Source organism: Diceros bicornis, chromosome 4, assembly GCF_020826845.1.
Source record: "Diceros bicornis minor isolate mBicDic1 chromosome 4, mDicBic1.mat.cur, whole genome shotgun sequence".
NCBI lineage: Eukaryota > Metazoa > Chordata > Mammalia > Perissodactyla > Rhinocerotidae > Diceros > Diceros bicornis.
Window position 1 is genome coordinate 88,033,990 of NC_080743.1, and position 19,029 is coordinate 88,053,018.

Sequence of the window (19,029 nt, forward strand, 5' to 3'; positions counted from 1 at the left end):
AACTCTGGAATCTTCTGCCTGGGTTCAAATTCTGGCTCCATTTCTTAGAAGCTGTGTGACTGTGGGTAAGGTATTTAACTTCTGGATGCCAGTTTCTTCACTTGAAAATGAGGATCGTAATAATCTATCTCAGAGGGTTGTAGTTCTGAGAAGTAAATGATTTAATACATGTAAAGGTCTTAAAACAATGCCTGGCATTTAACAAGCACGCAATTAAATATGAACTATTGTTATTACTGTGTTGCTATTATTAATGGTAGACATAATCAACTTGGGACCTGGATTCTCAAATCAAAACACAAGTACTTGGGTGGAAAATGGGATAGAAAAGCTCTGTCTTTGTGTATCCACTGCTGTCCTTCAACAACAGCAGTCAGGAATCAGGTTTACAGAGTGGGAGGCTGGGCTCTACTACAACAGCTTGCTCTTGAAGCTGATGGAGTGATACATCTCACCCACTCACTGCTACTGCTTTAGGGAGGTAACTGAAGAGAAAGGAAGAAGCTTTGGTTCTTGGAACTATTTCTAGTGTTTCTATAGAAATTGTACTACAAACGACACAAACATATCAAAAATGAAACATTCCAAACACACATTTTAGCATATGTGCCTCTGTTATAAACACTGACTGAAGTGCCAGGGAACTTGAATTCTAGACCTGGTTCTAATCCTACCTACTTGTGCGGCCTTGGCCTTCCACATGCACATAGATGCAAAGAGGTTCTTGAAACAGATGGTCTCTAAGGTACCTTTAATTACAGATAGTTTCTTTCTTTGGTAATGGTTATAGAAAATTATTAACATTTTACTAAAATACAGTTCAGTAGAAGAATGAACCTGCTGAATCATATATAATCTCAGAGCATATAAATGATTATGGTTTAGGAAACACAATTATCACAGTAATGACTGTAAGCACTCTATCACTCTTAAAACTTGTCACCAATCCTAAAAAGACATGCTATAAAAAACAACAAAAAAGACGCTAAAACTTTCTGGCTTTAGATTTGTCTAAAAATGTTTCTTTGATAGATAAAAAGGATATTTGTTAGAGAGGATCAATTTAATTGAAACTGCAGAATATAAATATAAAACATTGACCAGTCAAGTCACCCGCAACTTGAACACTAGTTACGGAAGAATGTTTTAGTTCATGCCTTACAAACATTGTGTACCATTTTCAGAGACTTATGACAGTAAGTGAGCTTTTTAAAGGTAAGAAAAGTGTCTTGTTAGGGTCTCAAAAGCCCCAAGAGCACCTCACAGTATGCCTTATACACACAGTGGGCACTCACCAAAATTTGCTCTTTGAGCTGGGAACAAAAAGCATCAAAAAAACATCACAATGAAGCGGTAGCTGGAGAGCTGTTCTCTGAAATCTAATTTTTAAACAAATGTGAAGGCACTATAATATTGAATTTAAGAAATCAATAATGTTAATTATGGCCCAATTTATTAACACCAATAGATATTTTTTCCCTTAAATGCTTTTTTATACTACTGACTTTAAAAGTAGATTAACATGAATTCTTTTTACTTTTTCCCTTCATTTTTTAAAAGACATCATACAACCTCATTTCAAAATGAAGGCTTTTATCTGGACCCTAAGTGTGCTGTTCTTCCTACTAATGGGCACTGGACATTGCAGAGGAGGACAGTTCAAAACAAAAAAAATAACCCAGAGGAGATACCCTCGTGCCACAGATGGTAAAGAGGAAGCAAAGAAATGTGCATACACATTCCTGGTACCTGAACAAAAAATAACAGGGCCAATTTGTGTCAACACCAAAGGGCAAGATGCAGGTACCATTAAACACATGATCACCAGGATGGACCTTGAAAACCTGAAGGATGTGCTCTCCAGGCAGAAGCGGGAGATAGATGTCCTGCAATTGGTGGTGGATGTAGATGGAAACATTGTGAATGAGGTAAAGCTGCTGAGAAAAGAAAGCCGTAACATGAACTCTCGTGTTACTCAACTCTATATGCAACTATTACATGAGATTATCCGTAAGAGGGATAACTCACTTGAACTTTCCCAATTGGAAAATAAAATCCTCAATGTCACCACAGAAATGTTGAAGATGGCAACAAGGTACAGGGAACTGGAGGTGAAATATGCTTCTTTGACTGATCTTGTCAATAACCAGTCTGTGATGATCACTTTGTTGGAAGAACAGTGCTTAAGGATATTTTCCCGACAAGACCCCCATGTGTCTCCTCCTCTTGTCCAGGTGGTGCCACAACATATTCCTAACAGTCACCAGTATACTCCTGGCCTGCTGGGAGGTAATGAGATACAGAGGGATCCAGGTTATCCCAGAGATTTAATGCCACCACCTGATTTGGCAACTTCTCCCACCAAAAGCCCTTTCAAGATACCACCAGTAACTTTCATCAATGAAGGTGAGTTACCTTTTACTGTTAAAAATGGAAGTATGAGGTTAATATGTTTTATGGTTTATGAAACAATGCTCATAATAAGTGCTTATTCTTCAATTTTTTGACCTAATTATAAACGAACATTAAAATTTCTATTTTTGTTTTCTGTTAATCAAGAACTGAACTTAAGGGGACGGCCCCGTGGTGTAGTGGTTAAGTTTGCGCACTCCGCTTCGGTGGCCCAGGGTTTGCAGGTTCAGATCCTGAGCGCAGACCTACGCACCGCTTATCAAGCCATGCTGTGGCAGGTGTCCCAAATATAAAATAGAGAAAGATGGGCAGAGATGTTAGCTCAGCGCCCATCTTCCTCAGCAAAAAGAGGACTGGCAACAGATACTAGCTCAGGGTTAATCTTCCTCACCAAAAAAACAAAACAAAAAAACAGCATATTCTGTGAAAAAAGTAGTCTTCCATCCAAATTCTTCTAATCTAAGTTTCTAGCGTTGACTGAGACAGGAATGAGTCCACAATCCACTCCTAACCTCTATAACTATCCTACTGGCCTCCAGCTGGGTCCTCACTGCTGCTCAACAATCCTTTTATTTACCTCTTACTGCTCTTCCCTTCATCCTCCTCCTCACAAGAAACACTTGAAAATTTGCTTTCCCTCTCAAGCCTATAATTACACCTCTTCCTTGCCTCCACTTTCAGCACATGCATCATCTACTGCTGTCCTATGATTAAGTCTACTCAGGTCCTAGGTTCCTTGTTCTTTCCTGTCTTGAAAACATCTGCACAAAACCCATGCCTTCTTGCCCTCAGTCTCAAGAGGAAAAGGTATCCCTCCTATATTCCAAGGCTAAACAAACTACAATTTGTCCCTTGTACCCACATAAGTATAAATAAGTTTTCACTACCATAAAAAGAAACCCTAGAATTGATGCTAATATCTCTACCTCTGTTTCCTAATTTCATTCCTTCCTCCCTTCATTCATTCAATATCAGTCACTGATCTAGGTGCCCAGAATACAAAGATAAATAACTCATCTGTTTCAGTTTAGTAAGTGCACTGCTAACTTTCTGAATATTCTACATTTATTTTACATCTGCATTCATTTTCTCATAAGCTGTTCTCCTGAATTCTTTACAAGTTGATTTGTTTCCTTAGCATGGAGGGAAAAATCCAAATGTCCGGAAGTTAAAAAAAAAAAAAAAAAAAAAAAGAGTAAATATATCATAGTTCATTTACTTACTGAAAAGGCAGGACATAAAACTGCACACAGACTATGAAATAATTTTAAACAAAAACAAAAACACAGAACAAACACAAAGACTGGAAATACATCACAAAGTGGTCGTGTCTCTGCAGCAGTGGACACCACTGAGCATTCACATCTCTGCTTTCTTGGGCCTCCACATCATAATGTTCTTTCCCCCTCCCCGCCCCAAAGCCCCAGTAGATACTTGTATGTCATAGTTGCATATCCTTCCAGTTGATGTGTGTGGGACGCGGCCTCAGCATGGCCGGAGAAGCGGCGCGTCGGTGCGCGCCCGGGATCCGAACCCGGGCCGCCAGCAGCGGAGCGCGCGCACCTAACCGCTGAGCCACGGGGCCGGCCCCACAATGTTCTGACTCTTCTACTTCTCTAGGTCCTTCACTGGCATCTTCCTCCTTCTCCTATGGCTTAAAAAGGCTTTCTTCAACACATTCTATTTTAGAGGACTCATACACCTTCAAGGCTCCAAGTATCACCACTGCTCAGATAACTCCTGCAGGGAGCTCTCCCTCCTACTCATAACCAAAGCTGGACGTTTGCATCTCAATATTCTACTATTATCTCACATACTGTTTGTTGCTTCCTCTATTGAAATGTCTTCTTTCAGCTTATCTGTCAACCTGGCAGATTTCAAGGCTTACCTAAAATAATATCTTAAATGTTACATCTTCCCAGATTCAGATAAACATATTTAGATGGCTCTTTCCCCAAATTGCTTACTACGCCTTGAACATGTTTTCTATATCACATTACACTGGAGTTACTTGTTTGCGTGTCTGTCTCCCTGCTAGACTGAATGCTTCTGGAAGAAAAATGAAACGACAGTTCACTTTCCATATGACACATCTAGCCAGGATCAGGTTTGGCATACTGTGCTCAGCATATTGTAAGCACTACAATAAATATCTGAGGAATGAATGAATGAATTAGTACTAAACTCTAAAATAATCTTTTCCCCAAACTAGTATTCTCCTTTTAGAAATAAGTAAATTATTATAAAAGAAATACATATTTATTGAAGAAAATCTAGAAAATACTAATAAACTTTTTTAAAAGCTTCACTGAATATCCAAATACTCAGAAAAAAACTAAAGTTAATACTTGGTATAAACCTTCAAGTCTCTTTTTTTCCCTCTCATAAACATTGTAATCAATATTCTTGTAACTTTTAAAAATAATTTTGTTCTTCTTTTTCTTTCTTTATGATTATATCCTTAGGACAAACTCCTGTAAGTAAAACTGATGGATCAACTGATTTTGATCTCTCTATTTTGATTTACGTTACCACCCATTTCAGAATTTGCTCCGCTCATCTTTGACACTTCCCTCCTGCCCCATACACATAGTCAACTGAGTTCTATCCATGTTGCTTTTCAGTCTTTCATGGATGTGTCCCTCATTTCTACGCAGAGCCAGAACTCTAACTTAGATCCAAATTATCTATGGCAGCAGCTAGAGGACAGAGACTTCCTGGATTACTAGCAGTGTGACCTTGAGGAGGGGGAGAAGAATTGCTCTGTGCTTCAGTTTCGTCATCTGTCAAGCGAGGATAATAACAGTACTCACCTCCTAGCGTTTAACACTTGAAGAGAGCTTAGAACTGTGCCTGGCACTCAAATGTTAATTCTTACTAAGAATTGTATAATAACTGGCCAGCTGGTCTCTCTAATTCTATTTTCTCCCTCCATCAAAATATATTCTACATTGCCAACAGATCTGTCTTCTTAAACTACCACTTTGATCACATCACACTTCTGCTCAGCAGTTCTCCACTGCAAACAGAAAAAGTCCAATTTGCTTAGCCTGGGCAAGAATAATATCCTCCTCAAAAGAATCAATCCTACTTCTTTAGCTTTCCTTCTATTAATTTCCTTCACAAAAACCATCTGCTTCAATAAAATGAATCAACTCATTGTATTCTAAATATTTTCTAGGCTTTCTGCCTATTCAAATTATAAGGCTCAGACCAACATAAAATAAAATAAAATTGCAGCTCCTCCTTGAAGCCATTGTTGACTCCCACAGGCTTGAAGTGATTGCTCCCCTCCATGAATGTCTCTACTCTCTGTAACATATATACAATATTTCTTATGTTCCCTCTTGAATTATCAGTTATCTTTACATGTACACATAGTACTTATATATATATTGAAATAAAATGCCTTCCAACTATAATATAAGCTCCTTTCTGGTAGATGGATATTGTATCTCATTTGCAGATGCTAAATAAATGTTGGTTGACTTGGTATTACATTCTTATAGAGTTTCTTAAAGTTGTCATTCCAAAGACCTTCATGAAAGTACTTCAATACATTCTATTGTACTAGATTCATTCATTTTATACCATTCTAACTCTCAGAAACGATAGGCCAGAGTACCATTCAATTAGGTAAATGATGATCATTATTAATATCCTTACACCCTTTGACTTCCAAAGGAAAGATGTGTACAAAATGATCCACTGGATATAAAAAGGAAAATATATATTTATTTTTCATATCTTTTTAAAAAATGTATGTCCTGTGTAAGCTTTTAATGTATATAATTTATCAGTATAGTAGTTTGTACATATAATTTATAAATAAACATAATTGAAGTATGTGGAATTTTTTTTAACTGACAGAGTGTACAATTATTTAAATATGGAAATGACTGTTATGGACTATTTTCTGAGGATGCTGAATCTTATGTGGATAGATGACGTTACCAATTCTAGGAGAAATGATTATTCACATATTCACACACTGACACACTAAAAAATGCTTATACAAAATGAGACATATCAGTTCTAGGTTTTATTACACATTGAGCTGTAGTGCAAGAAAAAATCTAATATTACAGAATTAAATCCCATGCTAGGGATTTAGCATATCAAAAGCCCCATTAAACAGACTTTTGCTTTAATGAGACAGTAGGGTATACATATAGCCCTAATAAACCAAACCTTAATGTAAAAATTAGGGACAGGCATAGCTTTTTCTGCTATTCACTATTCATTTGCTGTTATAAGTAAACATTAATTTTTTACTTATTTTATTCTGTGGTCTCTGAAATTCTCTATTTGGTTTCTGAAATTCGAGGACATAATTAGATATACCATAAGAATATTCATTAGTACACTAATGAACATGTAAGGGAAAGTGCACAGAATTAAGAAAACTTGTTTCCTGTGTTATTGACCTTGGGTAAGTCACTTTGCCTGTCTCTTTTTTCCTCATTTGTACAATGAGATGAGAGCGCTGGCTGGACTGGATGATTCTAACATCCCTTTCTAGTCCTAATATTCTGTGATTCTTAGCAATATAAATTACTATAAACAACAATAAATAGACTTACTATTTTCTTTTGTTTATATATAATGTGCTAAAGTCTTTCTTCATATTATTTTTATGTCAGACTGGAAAGTATGTCTGAGCTATTTGGGTGCTTGCACAAAAAGGGCAAGGATGGATGGCTGTTGCTGTACTTACACACGCTTCTGGCACCAAGAAGCTCTTGTAGGTGTACTCTACATGTAGCTACATGGTCATTCTAAAGTTTCTAAATGCATAATGTATATTATTTAAAAAGTGTTTCAGTCAGTCACAAAAAGTCAAATACTACATGATTCCACTTATATGAGATACCCAGAGTAGTCAAATTCATAGAGACAGAAAGTAGAATGGTGATTGCCAGGGGCTGGGGTTGGGAGGAAATGGGGAATTGTTCAATGGGTACAGAGTTTCAGTTTTGCAAGATGAAAAGAGTTCTGGAGATTGGCTGCACAACAATGAGAATGTACTAATGCCGCAGGAGAATGTACTAATGCCACTGAACTGTACACTTAAAGATGGTTAAGTTGGTAAATTTTATGTTATTTATATCTGACCATCATTTTTGAAAAAAAGTGTTTTAATGACAGGCAATTTTATATTTTCTTTTAAAATGGTTATAAGAAAAATATACCTCAAAAGAACAAACTTATTATGAACTTACAGCAAATAATGGAATAATTCTGTTAGTTTAAAATAAATTTATCTCCAGAAACATTACCTTCCCTCTATGTTAAAAACAAAATGTTTGGCAATGCAACTACACCCCCGGCAAGTTGCCATCAATAAATTCTTAACTGTTAATGTTCTTCAGTGGCTGCATTTTGGGTTAGTCTTTAAAAAAAAAGTGCTCTTTTACAAATGATATGTTTATAAAAATAAGTTCATTCTTTGTTGGTGAATGGACTTGAGAAAGTTCCTTCACAGTGTATTAGAGCATAGATCTGAGTATCAGAAAACTTGGATTCTGGCAAGCCTTTTCTGAGGCCCAGTTGCCTCTTCCGTAAACAGGATTGTTGTGATGATTAAATGAGGTGATGCGTGTGAAAATGCTTGTGTACGGTCTGACCATCATTAATTATTACATTTTTTGTGCACTTCCTTATATGTACCTTGCCTTGCCATGTATGAGGACATAAAAGGTAAGCTTAAAAAGTTAAACTTGAAAAGCAGTCATTAGAAAGTAAAAATATGCTTTTTAGTAGGTAAAAAGCTAATTTTCAATTATTTATAATGCTTCCTATTAGTAAATTTTTAAGATTCAATTGGTTTCAATGGAATACTTACATTAACACTTAAAAAAACTAAACTAAAGAAGACAGGTTAAAGCAAAGGGGCTGTTGGAATATTTTTCTATTAACCAGTTACAAAAAACAATCGATAAATTCTTTAGCAACTTCAAAAATAAAAGGTCAGGTTGCTAACTGCATTTTAAACTTACAGATTAATAAACAAAGTAATTCATATTATTACAAGAAAGAATCTATTATCATTTTAGAAAGTATTTGCCTCAAACTTCTCGTTCTAGAAATGTTGTTGAATATATTTATCTTATACTTAACTCATAACTCAATTAAAAAGTTTACCTCAAGAAATTTTACGTACTGACCAATTATTTGAAAGCTCTAAATTAGTGAGCACAGGATTGGGACAAAGTAAGAAAATAAATGAGAAGTTCAACAACAAAAAGGGAATGATTTTCTTTTAAACTTAAGTAATTAAACAGTTTCTTTATAGAAAAAGGACAGGTATGTTAAAGATGGCTCTCAGTAAAGGTGCTATTCAAAGTATGAAGTCTTTTTTCTTTTTTAACCCACTGTTCTGTTCAAACTATGGGTTCTTAATGAAAAATACATGTTGGGAAATAATGTTGCATGACTGGTCAATATTTTTCTTTCTGTGAATCAGATCTATTAACTGGAGTTTGTTAGCCCTATACAAACTGTAATCATCAAATAAACTGAGGAAGAGAGAGACTGGTCCCTTCAAATTCAATGTACAGAATCCCAGTTTCCTGCCTTGAGAAGAATCCAATTGTGTGTCATGGAAGATGAAGACTATTTCAAGATTACTCAATGCAAGAAAAAGGTTAATAAAATTACTATTTTAAAAGAAAGGTACTTCCAGTCTATACCTTTTGAACTATTATGAACAAATTCCTGAATCATATGTCAATTAATTTACTCCTGATAATATGCAAACCAGCGAGTTAAATTTGACCTCCGAAAAATAAAGCTGATACTTTTCTACTAGTCATTTAAGAATTCCTATTAAGCAATGTTTTTTATGGTACAGAGAAAGTAATAAAGACATTTAACATAAGAATGACTTCTAATTAATTCTAGAGCAGAAAGTAAATAAGATATGCAAGCAATAATCAGAAAATATTTCTGCCAAGATCAACAGTATACAACAGGCTAAGCCAGGTTAACAGTTTATTTATAAAAATAAACAAATACTAAATTCTGATATTTACTATCTTTACTGAGGAGAAAACGCAGCTATAAGCACTGCTAAATTCTACTCACATGTTCTGGAAAAGGATTTCAACTAAATTTTCCTAAGCCTTTATATCAACCAAGTCTAACAGGCATCCAAACTGTAAACATGAAGTCCACTACAAAAAAGTGGGATGAAAATTAAAACTGAAGATAATCTTAAATTTGCATAGATTGAAGTCTTACCAAATCAAAGCTGGATCTAGAAAACCCAGAACTCATCAATTTGCTTAAACATCCGAGGGCCATTAAATAGCAGAAAAGGAACAAATGGTATTTTACAAATATTCTGTCAACATTCAAAAGCTTGATGTTTCTAAATATTTTGCAGCAATGCAAATAATTTAATGGAAGTCCAACTTGTGAATATATACTTAAATATAAAATGTAAACTGTCAAAACTACGCTCAAATGAGAGCAAACATTTACAAAGATGACATTCATGGAATAAGCAATACAAAGGTGACATTCATAGACTAAACAAATTTGTGAAATGAGAGAAATATTTATGTGTAGTGCAACAAAACCACTTCATGTGTGCATTAACTACAATACTAAACAGGTTTAAAAATAAGGGCAGCATTGCTCAGATACCCTTGTCTATTCTGAAAGTGACAACTTAGAAAAAATCTGGCTAACTTTGGAAATAACCATGATGGCTGCACTTTTAAACCAAAGAAATCAGTTTCAACTCTGCAGCCTACCTCAAGAGCTCTAAGTACCACCCTCAGCCATTTACATTTCAGACTTACTAAACTCTTTTTAACTCCTCTATAACAGCAAGCTCTCTTCTGTCTCCACGCCTCAGAGCACGTTACCCATGTGTGGCTTTGATTACACCCCCTACCCCAACTAGCCTAACTCCTACTCAATCTTCAAAACTCAGCTCAGATATAGGTAGACTCCGATCTCTTCCTCGCAAATCTGGGTTAGCTATTTCTTACCCAGTGTTCCCCTGTGCCCTGCATAACTCCATCAAAGTACTTGTTACGTTGTAGTGGAATTATCTGTTTACTTGCCACTTCCCCACTTCCCACCTGACTCTATGGTGGTTTCTTTATCCCTAGAGTCTAAAACAGTTTCTAGTCTGTAGTAGATGCAGAAAAGACATTTCTAGAAAAAAGAATGCAGAACTGAGGAAATTCTGGAAAAGTTCAAACTGTGGATACACAACCAAAAGATGCAGTCCTTGCCCATGGGGAGTTCTATGAGTAAACAAATAAATACATTACCATGCATTACACAAAATAATCTAAGAATGGACCTGGAAATCATACTTCACTTTTCCTTCCTTTTCACTCCCACATATGAAATTAAAATTTTATAAATTTCATCCTATCTGAAATACAAGCTCTCTACCCTTCTCTGACTTGACTACAATGCATGTTTCTGTAGCTCACATGACTGGTAAAAAAGTAGAATAAGTAAAACAAAGATGTCACATTGGTTTGTGATTTTTTCCCAAGCATATTAATGTTTGTGCAACAAGTAACCGCAGCTGAATACAAAGTATGCTAACAGCTAACATCAATTGTTCTTTTTAGTGCGTGATTTTGTAGAACATGATGTTTTTCACGAATATGTTATTTCTTGACAGAATAAATGACTATACATTCATTTTTGATTAGCCATATTAAATGTATTAATTAAATAAGCATACATTTATTAAATAAGCTACTTAAATTATTAAATAAGCTACTACTGTCAAGGTCAGCAGTGAAGGAGAAAAGAAGGGAATTAACAGTTACTGATGATGACTACTTTGTTAAGTTTTGTGTTAAAGTCTCTGAACACTTTGTAATTTAAATTCAATAACTAAGAAGGTAGATAATATAAAAATAATTCACACTGAATTTAAATGGAATGTGATCTAATTTATGGCCACTCTGATAAACTCAAAACATTATTTTTATCATAGTCCTCCCAGCTTAAGAACCTATTTATGAGCTTTCACAGACTAAGCAATATCCTCATGAATATGAAAGCATAAATTCTTAACAAAGTTTTAGCAAATTAAATCCAGCAATCTATAAAAACAATAATACACCATGACCAGTCAAGGTTATACTAGAAATACAAGGTTGGTTTAACATTAAAAATATAATCAACAGGGGCCGGCCTGGTGGCGTAGTGGTTAAGTCCGTGGGCTCCACTTTGGTGGCCTCGAGTTCACAGGTTTGGATCCCAGGCGCGGACCTACACACCGCTTATCAAGCCATGCTGTGGCAGGCATCCCACATATAAAGTAGAAGAAGACGGGCTTGGATGTAAGCCCAGGGCCAATCTTCCTCAGCAAAAAGGAGGATTGGCAACAGATGTTAGCTCAGGGTTAATCTTCCTCACCAAAAAAACAAAAAAAAAAACAACAGAATTAACCATATTATCAAATGAAAACAGAATAACCATATCACCCTCTCAGTAGATAAATAAAAAGACTTTGATAAAAATCCATTCATGATAAAAACTCTCAGCAAACTAGGAACAGAAGGGCCAAGAATTTTTATAGTTATTATAGCTTTAAGGAAAATATATTCATAATAAAGGCAACATTGGAAATATCAGAAGAGAAATAAAAACCATAAAAAAGAATCAAACTGAAACTCTAGAACTAAAAAATTCAATACCTAAAATAAATATAATCCAAGAAAGACAGCATTGTCTTTCCTGATTCTCAAATGTTTTACTAGTAATCTGTAGTGCTTACAGTCATTGTATTTTAATTAAAAAAAAAAAACGGAAACACAGAGAAACAGCAATTAAATATAATAAAAATCTGGACTAGAGAAATTGATTATCTCTTGATTTTTTTGTGTGATTTTCAATTCCCTAGTATTTAAAATGTGAAGGCAAGTTAATTGATTCATTCACTTAAAAAACTGACAGCCTACTAAGAGTTCAAGTACTGATGACATAAAGTCAGAAGAAAAACAAACATAGTCTCTGTCCTCAAGAAGCAACCTAGAGGGAAGAGTTCACAGCCTCTAAGAACCCCTTCTAATGATGTAATTATATAACTATTTATTTAATGAGATGAGTTCTACCCCAATAAGGCTTAAAGGGACCCTGTATATACTTGGTACAGTACAGATAACACATTTCTCAAAAATTTCAACAATCCTATTATTAATTCACAGATTTTCTTGTACGAACTTAACTATTTTCACATAATTTCTAAAAATTAAACGTCAGAATTTAAAAATTTCTAGTAAAATAAAAAATTTGACAACAGGAATTTCTATTTTTTTTTGTTCTAATAAATCTTTAGGGCAATTTTTATTTCTGAATCACTTAATATTTTTACATGCTTATTAAAAACAAAAGATCAGAAGACTGGAGAAGGGTGTTAAAACTAAAGAAGGTTCAGCAAAACTAACTAGACGCTATCCTTCTTTAGATCCAAAGATGTGGAAATCACAAGTTCAAGAGTCAGACACTCTACAAATGACTTCACAAAATGTTTTGTCACTTTAAAAGACATGAAGAACTTATCAATGGATTAAAAAATACGGAGAGAATCCATAGAACTATGAAATAACATGGGAGCAGACTCGGCGATTAGAAAGAAATGGGTTTAAGTCCAGAGTTTATTACCTTCTAAGATACAGGACCCTAGACTAGTTAGTTAACTGTTTCATCTATAGAACATGTGTAAACTATCACAGGGTCATCGTGTAGACTAAATAAGAAAATTACTATTAGTCATACAAATTGATACAACTCTTTTAGAAAGGCATTTTGCCAACATTCCTGAAATGTATTCTTATGGACTGTTGTATGGGGGAAAAAGTTAAAAGATTCTGTAAGTTTGAGAAACTATGATTTATTTCAGGGCTTCTCAGTCTTTAGTCAACGTCCATGTGAATGGACACTGTTGAGTTTTCAAAAGGGTAAATATAGTATTTAGCAATTCTAAAACTTATTTGACCATGGTATGTCATTTTCACCGAGTATCTCAAGGGACTAGTTTGTCCCACCGAAATCAACTTTCACAAAGTGTAAATTGGGCACTATGAAGAGCTGTAAAAGTGTTCACACTCTCTTGATCCCGTTGATCAATCCCACAGCATTTCTATAAGTAAATGTGAAAAAATGAAGCCAATAAGAAGACCCTTTGCGCAGTGTTATTTATAATAACAAAAATCAGATGAAACTGCGATGTCCAATGATAGTGGAATAAACTACGACATATCAATGTCAAAGATTGTATATTACAGCTATTATAAGTGCTAGAATGGAGACTGTAGTCCCATGGAAATGTTTGTTAAAATAAAAAGACAGAATCCAATTTTCTATGTGTGTTAGAAATATAACAATAAAAAAATGATGTACATGGTCAAAGACTTGCAAGAACAGTGGAAAATGAAACAAGTTATGTTCCAGATGGTGGGACTGGGGTAATCCTTTTATTTAGTTTCTTTAACTTTTATTGTACTGTGTATACAATAGATAAAAAGTGTTATCTGTGAAGAAAGATACAAAGGTAAGACTCTTGATTAAAAACTATTTTAATATGGCTCTTTTCCTATTAAGTTTCCTATTAATATTTTAATTACAGGACCATTCAAAGACTGTCAGCATGCAAAAGAAGCTGGACATTCAGTCAGTGGGATTTATATGATTAAACCTGAAAACAGCAATGGACCAATGCAGTTATGGTGTGAGAACAGTTTGGATCCTGGGGGTTGGACTGTTATTCAGAAAAGAATGGATGGCTCTGTCAACTTCTTCAGAAATTGGGAAAATTATAAGGTACATCAGTGATTCAGACCTGGGGGAGATATGGAACAAAGCAACTCTTGTAATAGTAGCCATTCTATGCAACAAATAAGATACACAATCCAAAATAACTATTCACATGTTTTTCATTATCTACATTTGTCTAAAAGATGATTGTCACCTCTAGTCAAAGTCAAAATTAAAATGTAAAAAGGAAACTGAAGATGTACTTTAAAATGACCCCTTTCTGGGCTGGCCCCGTGGCTTAGCGGTTAAGAGCTCACGCTCCACTACTGGCGGCCCAGGTTTGGATCCCGGGCGCACACCAACGCACCGCTTCTCCGGCCATGCTGAGGCCGTGTCCCACATACAGCAACTAGAAGGATGTGCAACTATGACATACAACTATCTACTGGGGCTTTGGGGGAGAAAAAAGGAGGAGGATTGGCAACAGATGTTACCTCAGAGCCGGTCTTCCTCAGCAAAAACAGGAGGATTAACATGGATGTTAGCTCAGGGCTGATCTTCCTCACAAAAATAAATAAATAAATAAAATAACCCCTTTCAGTCTCAATAACATACATATAGTTAATTCTTTGCAAAAACCACTTCTAATTTCATTTTCTAAGAAAATTGCTTTTTTGTTTATGACCACATGTGTACCCATAATCAAGTATATTTAAGTAATAACATAAACTAAAGGACTTCAAAAAAAAATGGGCCTTTTTCTAGGACTAGTTACCTCTGATAATCATGTCACCATGTTTTAAGTTGATGATACCAGACACTGGTGCTTTTGGGAAGTAATGTACACCTAGATTGTCAGATAGGACTGGAATCATGCAATACCAATTTTGGAAAGGTAAATAACTAGTCTTTGTTAATAATTTTTTTTTTTTGATATTAGGTAATTCTTGTTGTTTTTGTTTTTTGGTGAGGAAGATTGGTCCTGAGCTAACATCTGTTGTCAATCTTCCTCGGTTTTTGCTTGGGGAAGATTGTCCTTGAGCTAACATCTGTGCCAATCTTCCTCTATTTTGTATATGGGACACCACCACACATGGCTTGATGAGCGGTGTGTAGGTCTGCACTTGGGATCCAAACCTGTGAACCCCGGGCCACTGAAGTGTAGCACGGGAACTTAACCACTATGTTACCAGGCCGGGCCCCTCTTTGTTAATAATTTTAATGTTCATCGTGCTAATTTTATGAGTGGTATAAACCTTTAGTTTAAGGATGGCAGATGGGAAAGGCTATATTTTCTAAATGGTTAATCTTTCATTCAAAATTGTGAAGTGATGTGATTACTCACTCTTAGGTGACATTTTACTGGCAGCTAAAAATAAGACATTAATATATCCACGTCAGAAGTTACGTAAATTTCTAAACAAGTAACCAGGAAAAAAAAAAAAAATCCTGCAACATAACCTCCTTAAAAATACATTTAGAGCCGGCCCCGTGGCTTAGCGGTTAAGTACGCGTGCTCCGCTACTGGCGGCCCCGGTTCCGATCCTGGGTGCACATCAACGCACCGCTTCTCCAGCCGTGCTGAGGCCTCGGCCCACATACAGCAACTAGAAGGATGTGCAACTATGACACACAACTATCTACTGGGGCTTTGGGGGGAAAAAGGAGGAGGATTGGCAATAGATGTTAGCACAGAGCCGGTCTTCCTCAGCAAAAAGAGGAGGATTAGCATGGATGTTAGCTCAGGGCTGATCTTCCTCACAAAAAAAAAAATACATTTAGTGTTAAGACAGGTTTACCAAATCTTATACTCTGCTGGATACCTGCAATGGCAAATGCTTATTGAAACAGGATAGTTAATGGATTTATTTTTTTTCAAACATTAATCTGCAATTTTTCAAAGGGGCAACTGTGAAGATTACTATTTCATCTTGTTATACTTACTAATTTTACATATAATAGAGCTAAAGAAGATAATTTGTTCTAAAATAATATCATTTTTATTGAATGATCATAATGTTACACATCCTTTTAGTTTGACTATGGTGGGGACAGTATCTAAATACTTTTAGAAAAAAACTTTGGCTCTTTATATGAGTATGAGAGAGACTAGGAACCCTTTTCAAGGATGTGGGTAGGTCACTGATTAATGTTTTTAGTAGCTATGAATAATTTTCATTCACTTTAGCCTTTGCCTTATTTGTAGGGTTTGAAGCTAGCTGTGCAAATAAGTATCAACAAATTAAGAGAAAGCAAAACAAAACAAAGTGACTATGTGGGGCTTATAAAGATCAGGTGATCTACTGAGATGGAAGTTTACATTACCACTTAAATGGCCAATATCTTTATGCTATCAAATGTTTAAACTCAACTATAAAAAAGTTTACTATCTCTACTGCTTACTTATGCACTCATGCTCTTTGTTTATTAACAGAAAGGGTTTGGGAACACTGATGGAGAATATTGGCTTGGACTGGAAAATATCTATATGCTTAGCAATCAAGATAATTATAAATTGTTGATTGAATTAGAAGACTGGAGTGATAAAAAAGTCTATGCAGAATATAGCAGCTTTCGTCTGGAACCTGAAAGTGAATACTATAGACTGCGCCTAGGAACTTACCAGGGAAATGCAGGGGATTCTATGATGTGGCATAATGGTAAACAGTTCACCACACTCGACAGAGATAAAGATATGTATGCAGGTGAGTAAGAAGAAACTAATGTGTGTTCTTTGTAGAATCACCACCTTCTATGCATTAAATAGAACCTTGTTATTAAAGTATATGCTTCTAAAAATCTTTCCAGAAAGGTAATTTTGGACTCAGTCAAAAGGAATATAATCTGCTGAAAGGAACAGCTTTTAGGATCTCTTCTATAAGGCAACCTCAAAGTGTGAACTCTGTGAAGAACAAAGCTCTGTTGTTCTAACAGAACAACTGAGGGACAATTGGGGGTGGGGGTGGGGGGAACGAAACAAAAATTCATTCAACTGGAAATAAAACTCTCAACTGCCTAAAATTCCTCACAAACACTAACTGGACACCCACCATGCACCAGGCACCATTGTAGGTGCTGAGGACACAGCAGTGACCATAGTTCCTGCCCTTTTGGAGCTTACTCTCTCGGAGGAGACAAAATGATCTGTCAGGTGGTGACAAGTGCTCCAAGAATAATAAAACCGAGTAACGGAACAGAACGAGATGGGCAACAGGGGGTGCGATGGGTACTATTTTACATGGGATGGCCAAGAAAGGTTATCATGAGAAGGAAATATTTGAATAAACACGTGAAGGGAGTGAAAGAAGCAAGCCATTTGGGTGTATGGGGTAAAGGCATTTCTTAGTAATGGGAACAGCAAGATGATTGTGCAACATGTGGTATAGAGGTAGAAAAAGCTTTATTCAGAGGGGCAATCAATGTTCTCGTTAGAAAGAATCAATTAGGCCATCCACCTAATACAATTTTAAATTTAATTTTCACATACTTTTGCCTTTTTAACCCAGGTTTCTGGCCCTGATAAAGAGATATCCCCACTAACTGATTTATTTTTCTGTTCAGTTATATCTTGGCAAGCAGCACATAGATCTCTATTTTAACTTATTTTACACTGGCAAAAGAAGAAAAAAGGAAGAGAGATATAACCATAACTTATGCCATATTTACAGAAACACATTTGATTGCTGGTAGTGCTATTTTATTTTATATATATATATATTTTTTTGTTGTTGAGGAAGATCAGCCCTGAGCTAACATCCATGCCAATCCTCCTCCTCTTGCCCAGGAAGACCGGCTCCGAGCCAACATCCATTGCCAATCCTCCTCCTTTTTTTTTCCCCCAAAGCCCCAGTAGATAGTCACGTGTCACAGGTGCACATCCCTCTAGCTGCTGTATGTGGGACGCGGCCTCAGCATGGCGGGAGAAGCGGTGCGTTGCTGCGCTCCCGGGATCCAAACCCCGGCCGCCAGTATCGGAGCGCGCATACCCAACCACCAAGCCATGGGGCCGGCCCTATATTATTTTTTGATATTTTGAGAATTCAATTTTCTCCAAACTTTTCTCTCCCTAGCAACTCCATATTTTTCCTTCCCAATCTCTCCCTCTTTCTCTCTCTCACATACAAATACTGCTTGCATTTTATTTACCCTGCTACCTAGAAAATTAAATCACGTAAAAAAAAAACAAAAACCCATGTACTAAGCAAGCAAAGGGCAAGATAAAAAAGGCAATCAAATGATCTTTCAAGTAGTTGATACTTAAGCAACAGTAAGAGAAAAAAATAAAACTACGAAGATAAAGGTAACTGAAATCAATAAGAAAAACTCGAATTGTTCCAAAGGTAAAATAAATTTTTGATGGTTTGTAGAGTACCACACTTTGAAGAAACTTTTACTTTGATATCTATATTTTTTCCTCAAAGGAAACTGCGCCCACTTTCATAAAGGAGGATGGTGGTACAATGCCTGTGCACATTCTAACCTAAATGGAGTATGGTACAGAGGAGGCCATTACAGAAGCAAGTACCAAGATGGAATTTTTTGGGCTGAATATCGAGGCGGGTCATACTCCTTGAGAGCAGTTCAGATGATGATCAAGCCTATTGACTGAAAAGAGACAGTCTCCAACTTAAATGACATAGAACTTTATATTAGTTCCTAAAAACGTAAATTTTACATGTATATTATTTTGCACAATTCATTTCTACAGGTATAGTTTTTTAAATGAATCTTACCATAACTATAAAAGGGAATTTATGAATGTAGTTTCATCTTTTCTCAATATACTTCAGAAGACTATTTGTATCCATAATGCTAGTTATTTTAAAAATCATATTGACTACATACAGCAAAGTTTGTTTTCTAAAATGTAAATATTTG

At 35.7% G+C, this 19,029-nt stretch overlaps 2 protein-coding genes across 3 annotated transcripts in view; one reads left to right on the forward strand and one right to left on the reverse strand.

The window, feature by feature from the left end:
- The window catches only part of RALGPS2 (Ral GEF with PH domain and SH3 binding motif 2), a 129,185-nt gene that overhangs the window by 49,425 nt on the left and 60,731 nt on the right, over positions 1-19,029 (reverse strand). The gene's annotated exons all lie outside the window — the stretch shown is intronic.
- ANGPTL1 (angiopoietin like 1) lies at positions 1,563-18,776 on the forward strand. Its single transcript, XM_058539985.1, has 4 exons — positions 1,563-2,406; positions 14,024-14,217; positions 16,586-16,856; positions 18,573-18,776. Exons 1-4 carry the CDS (start codon positions 1,584-1,586, stop codon positions 18,758-18,760), a joined length of 1,476 nt encoding a protein of 491 aa, XP_058395968.1. The 5' UTR covers positions 1,563-1,583; the 3' UTR covers positions 18,761-18,776.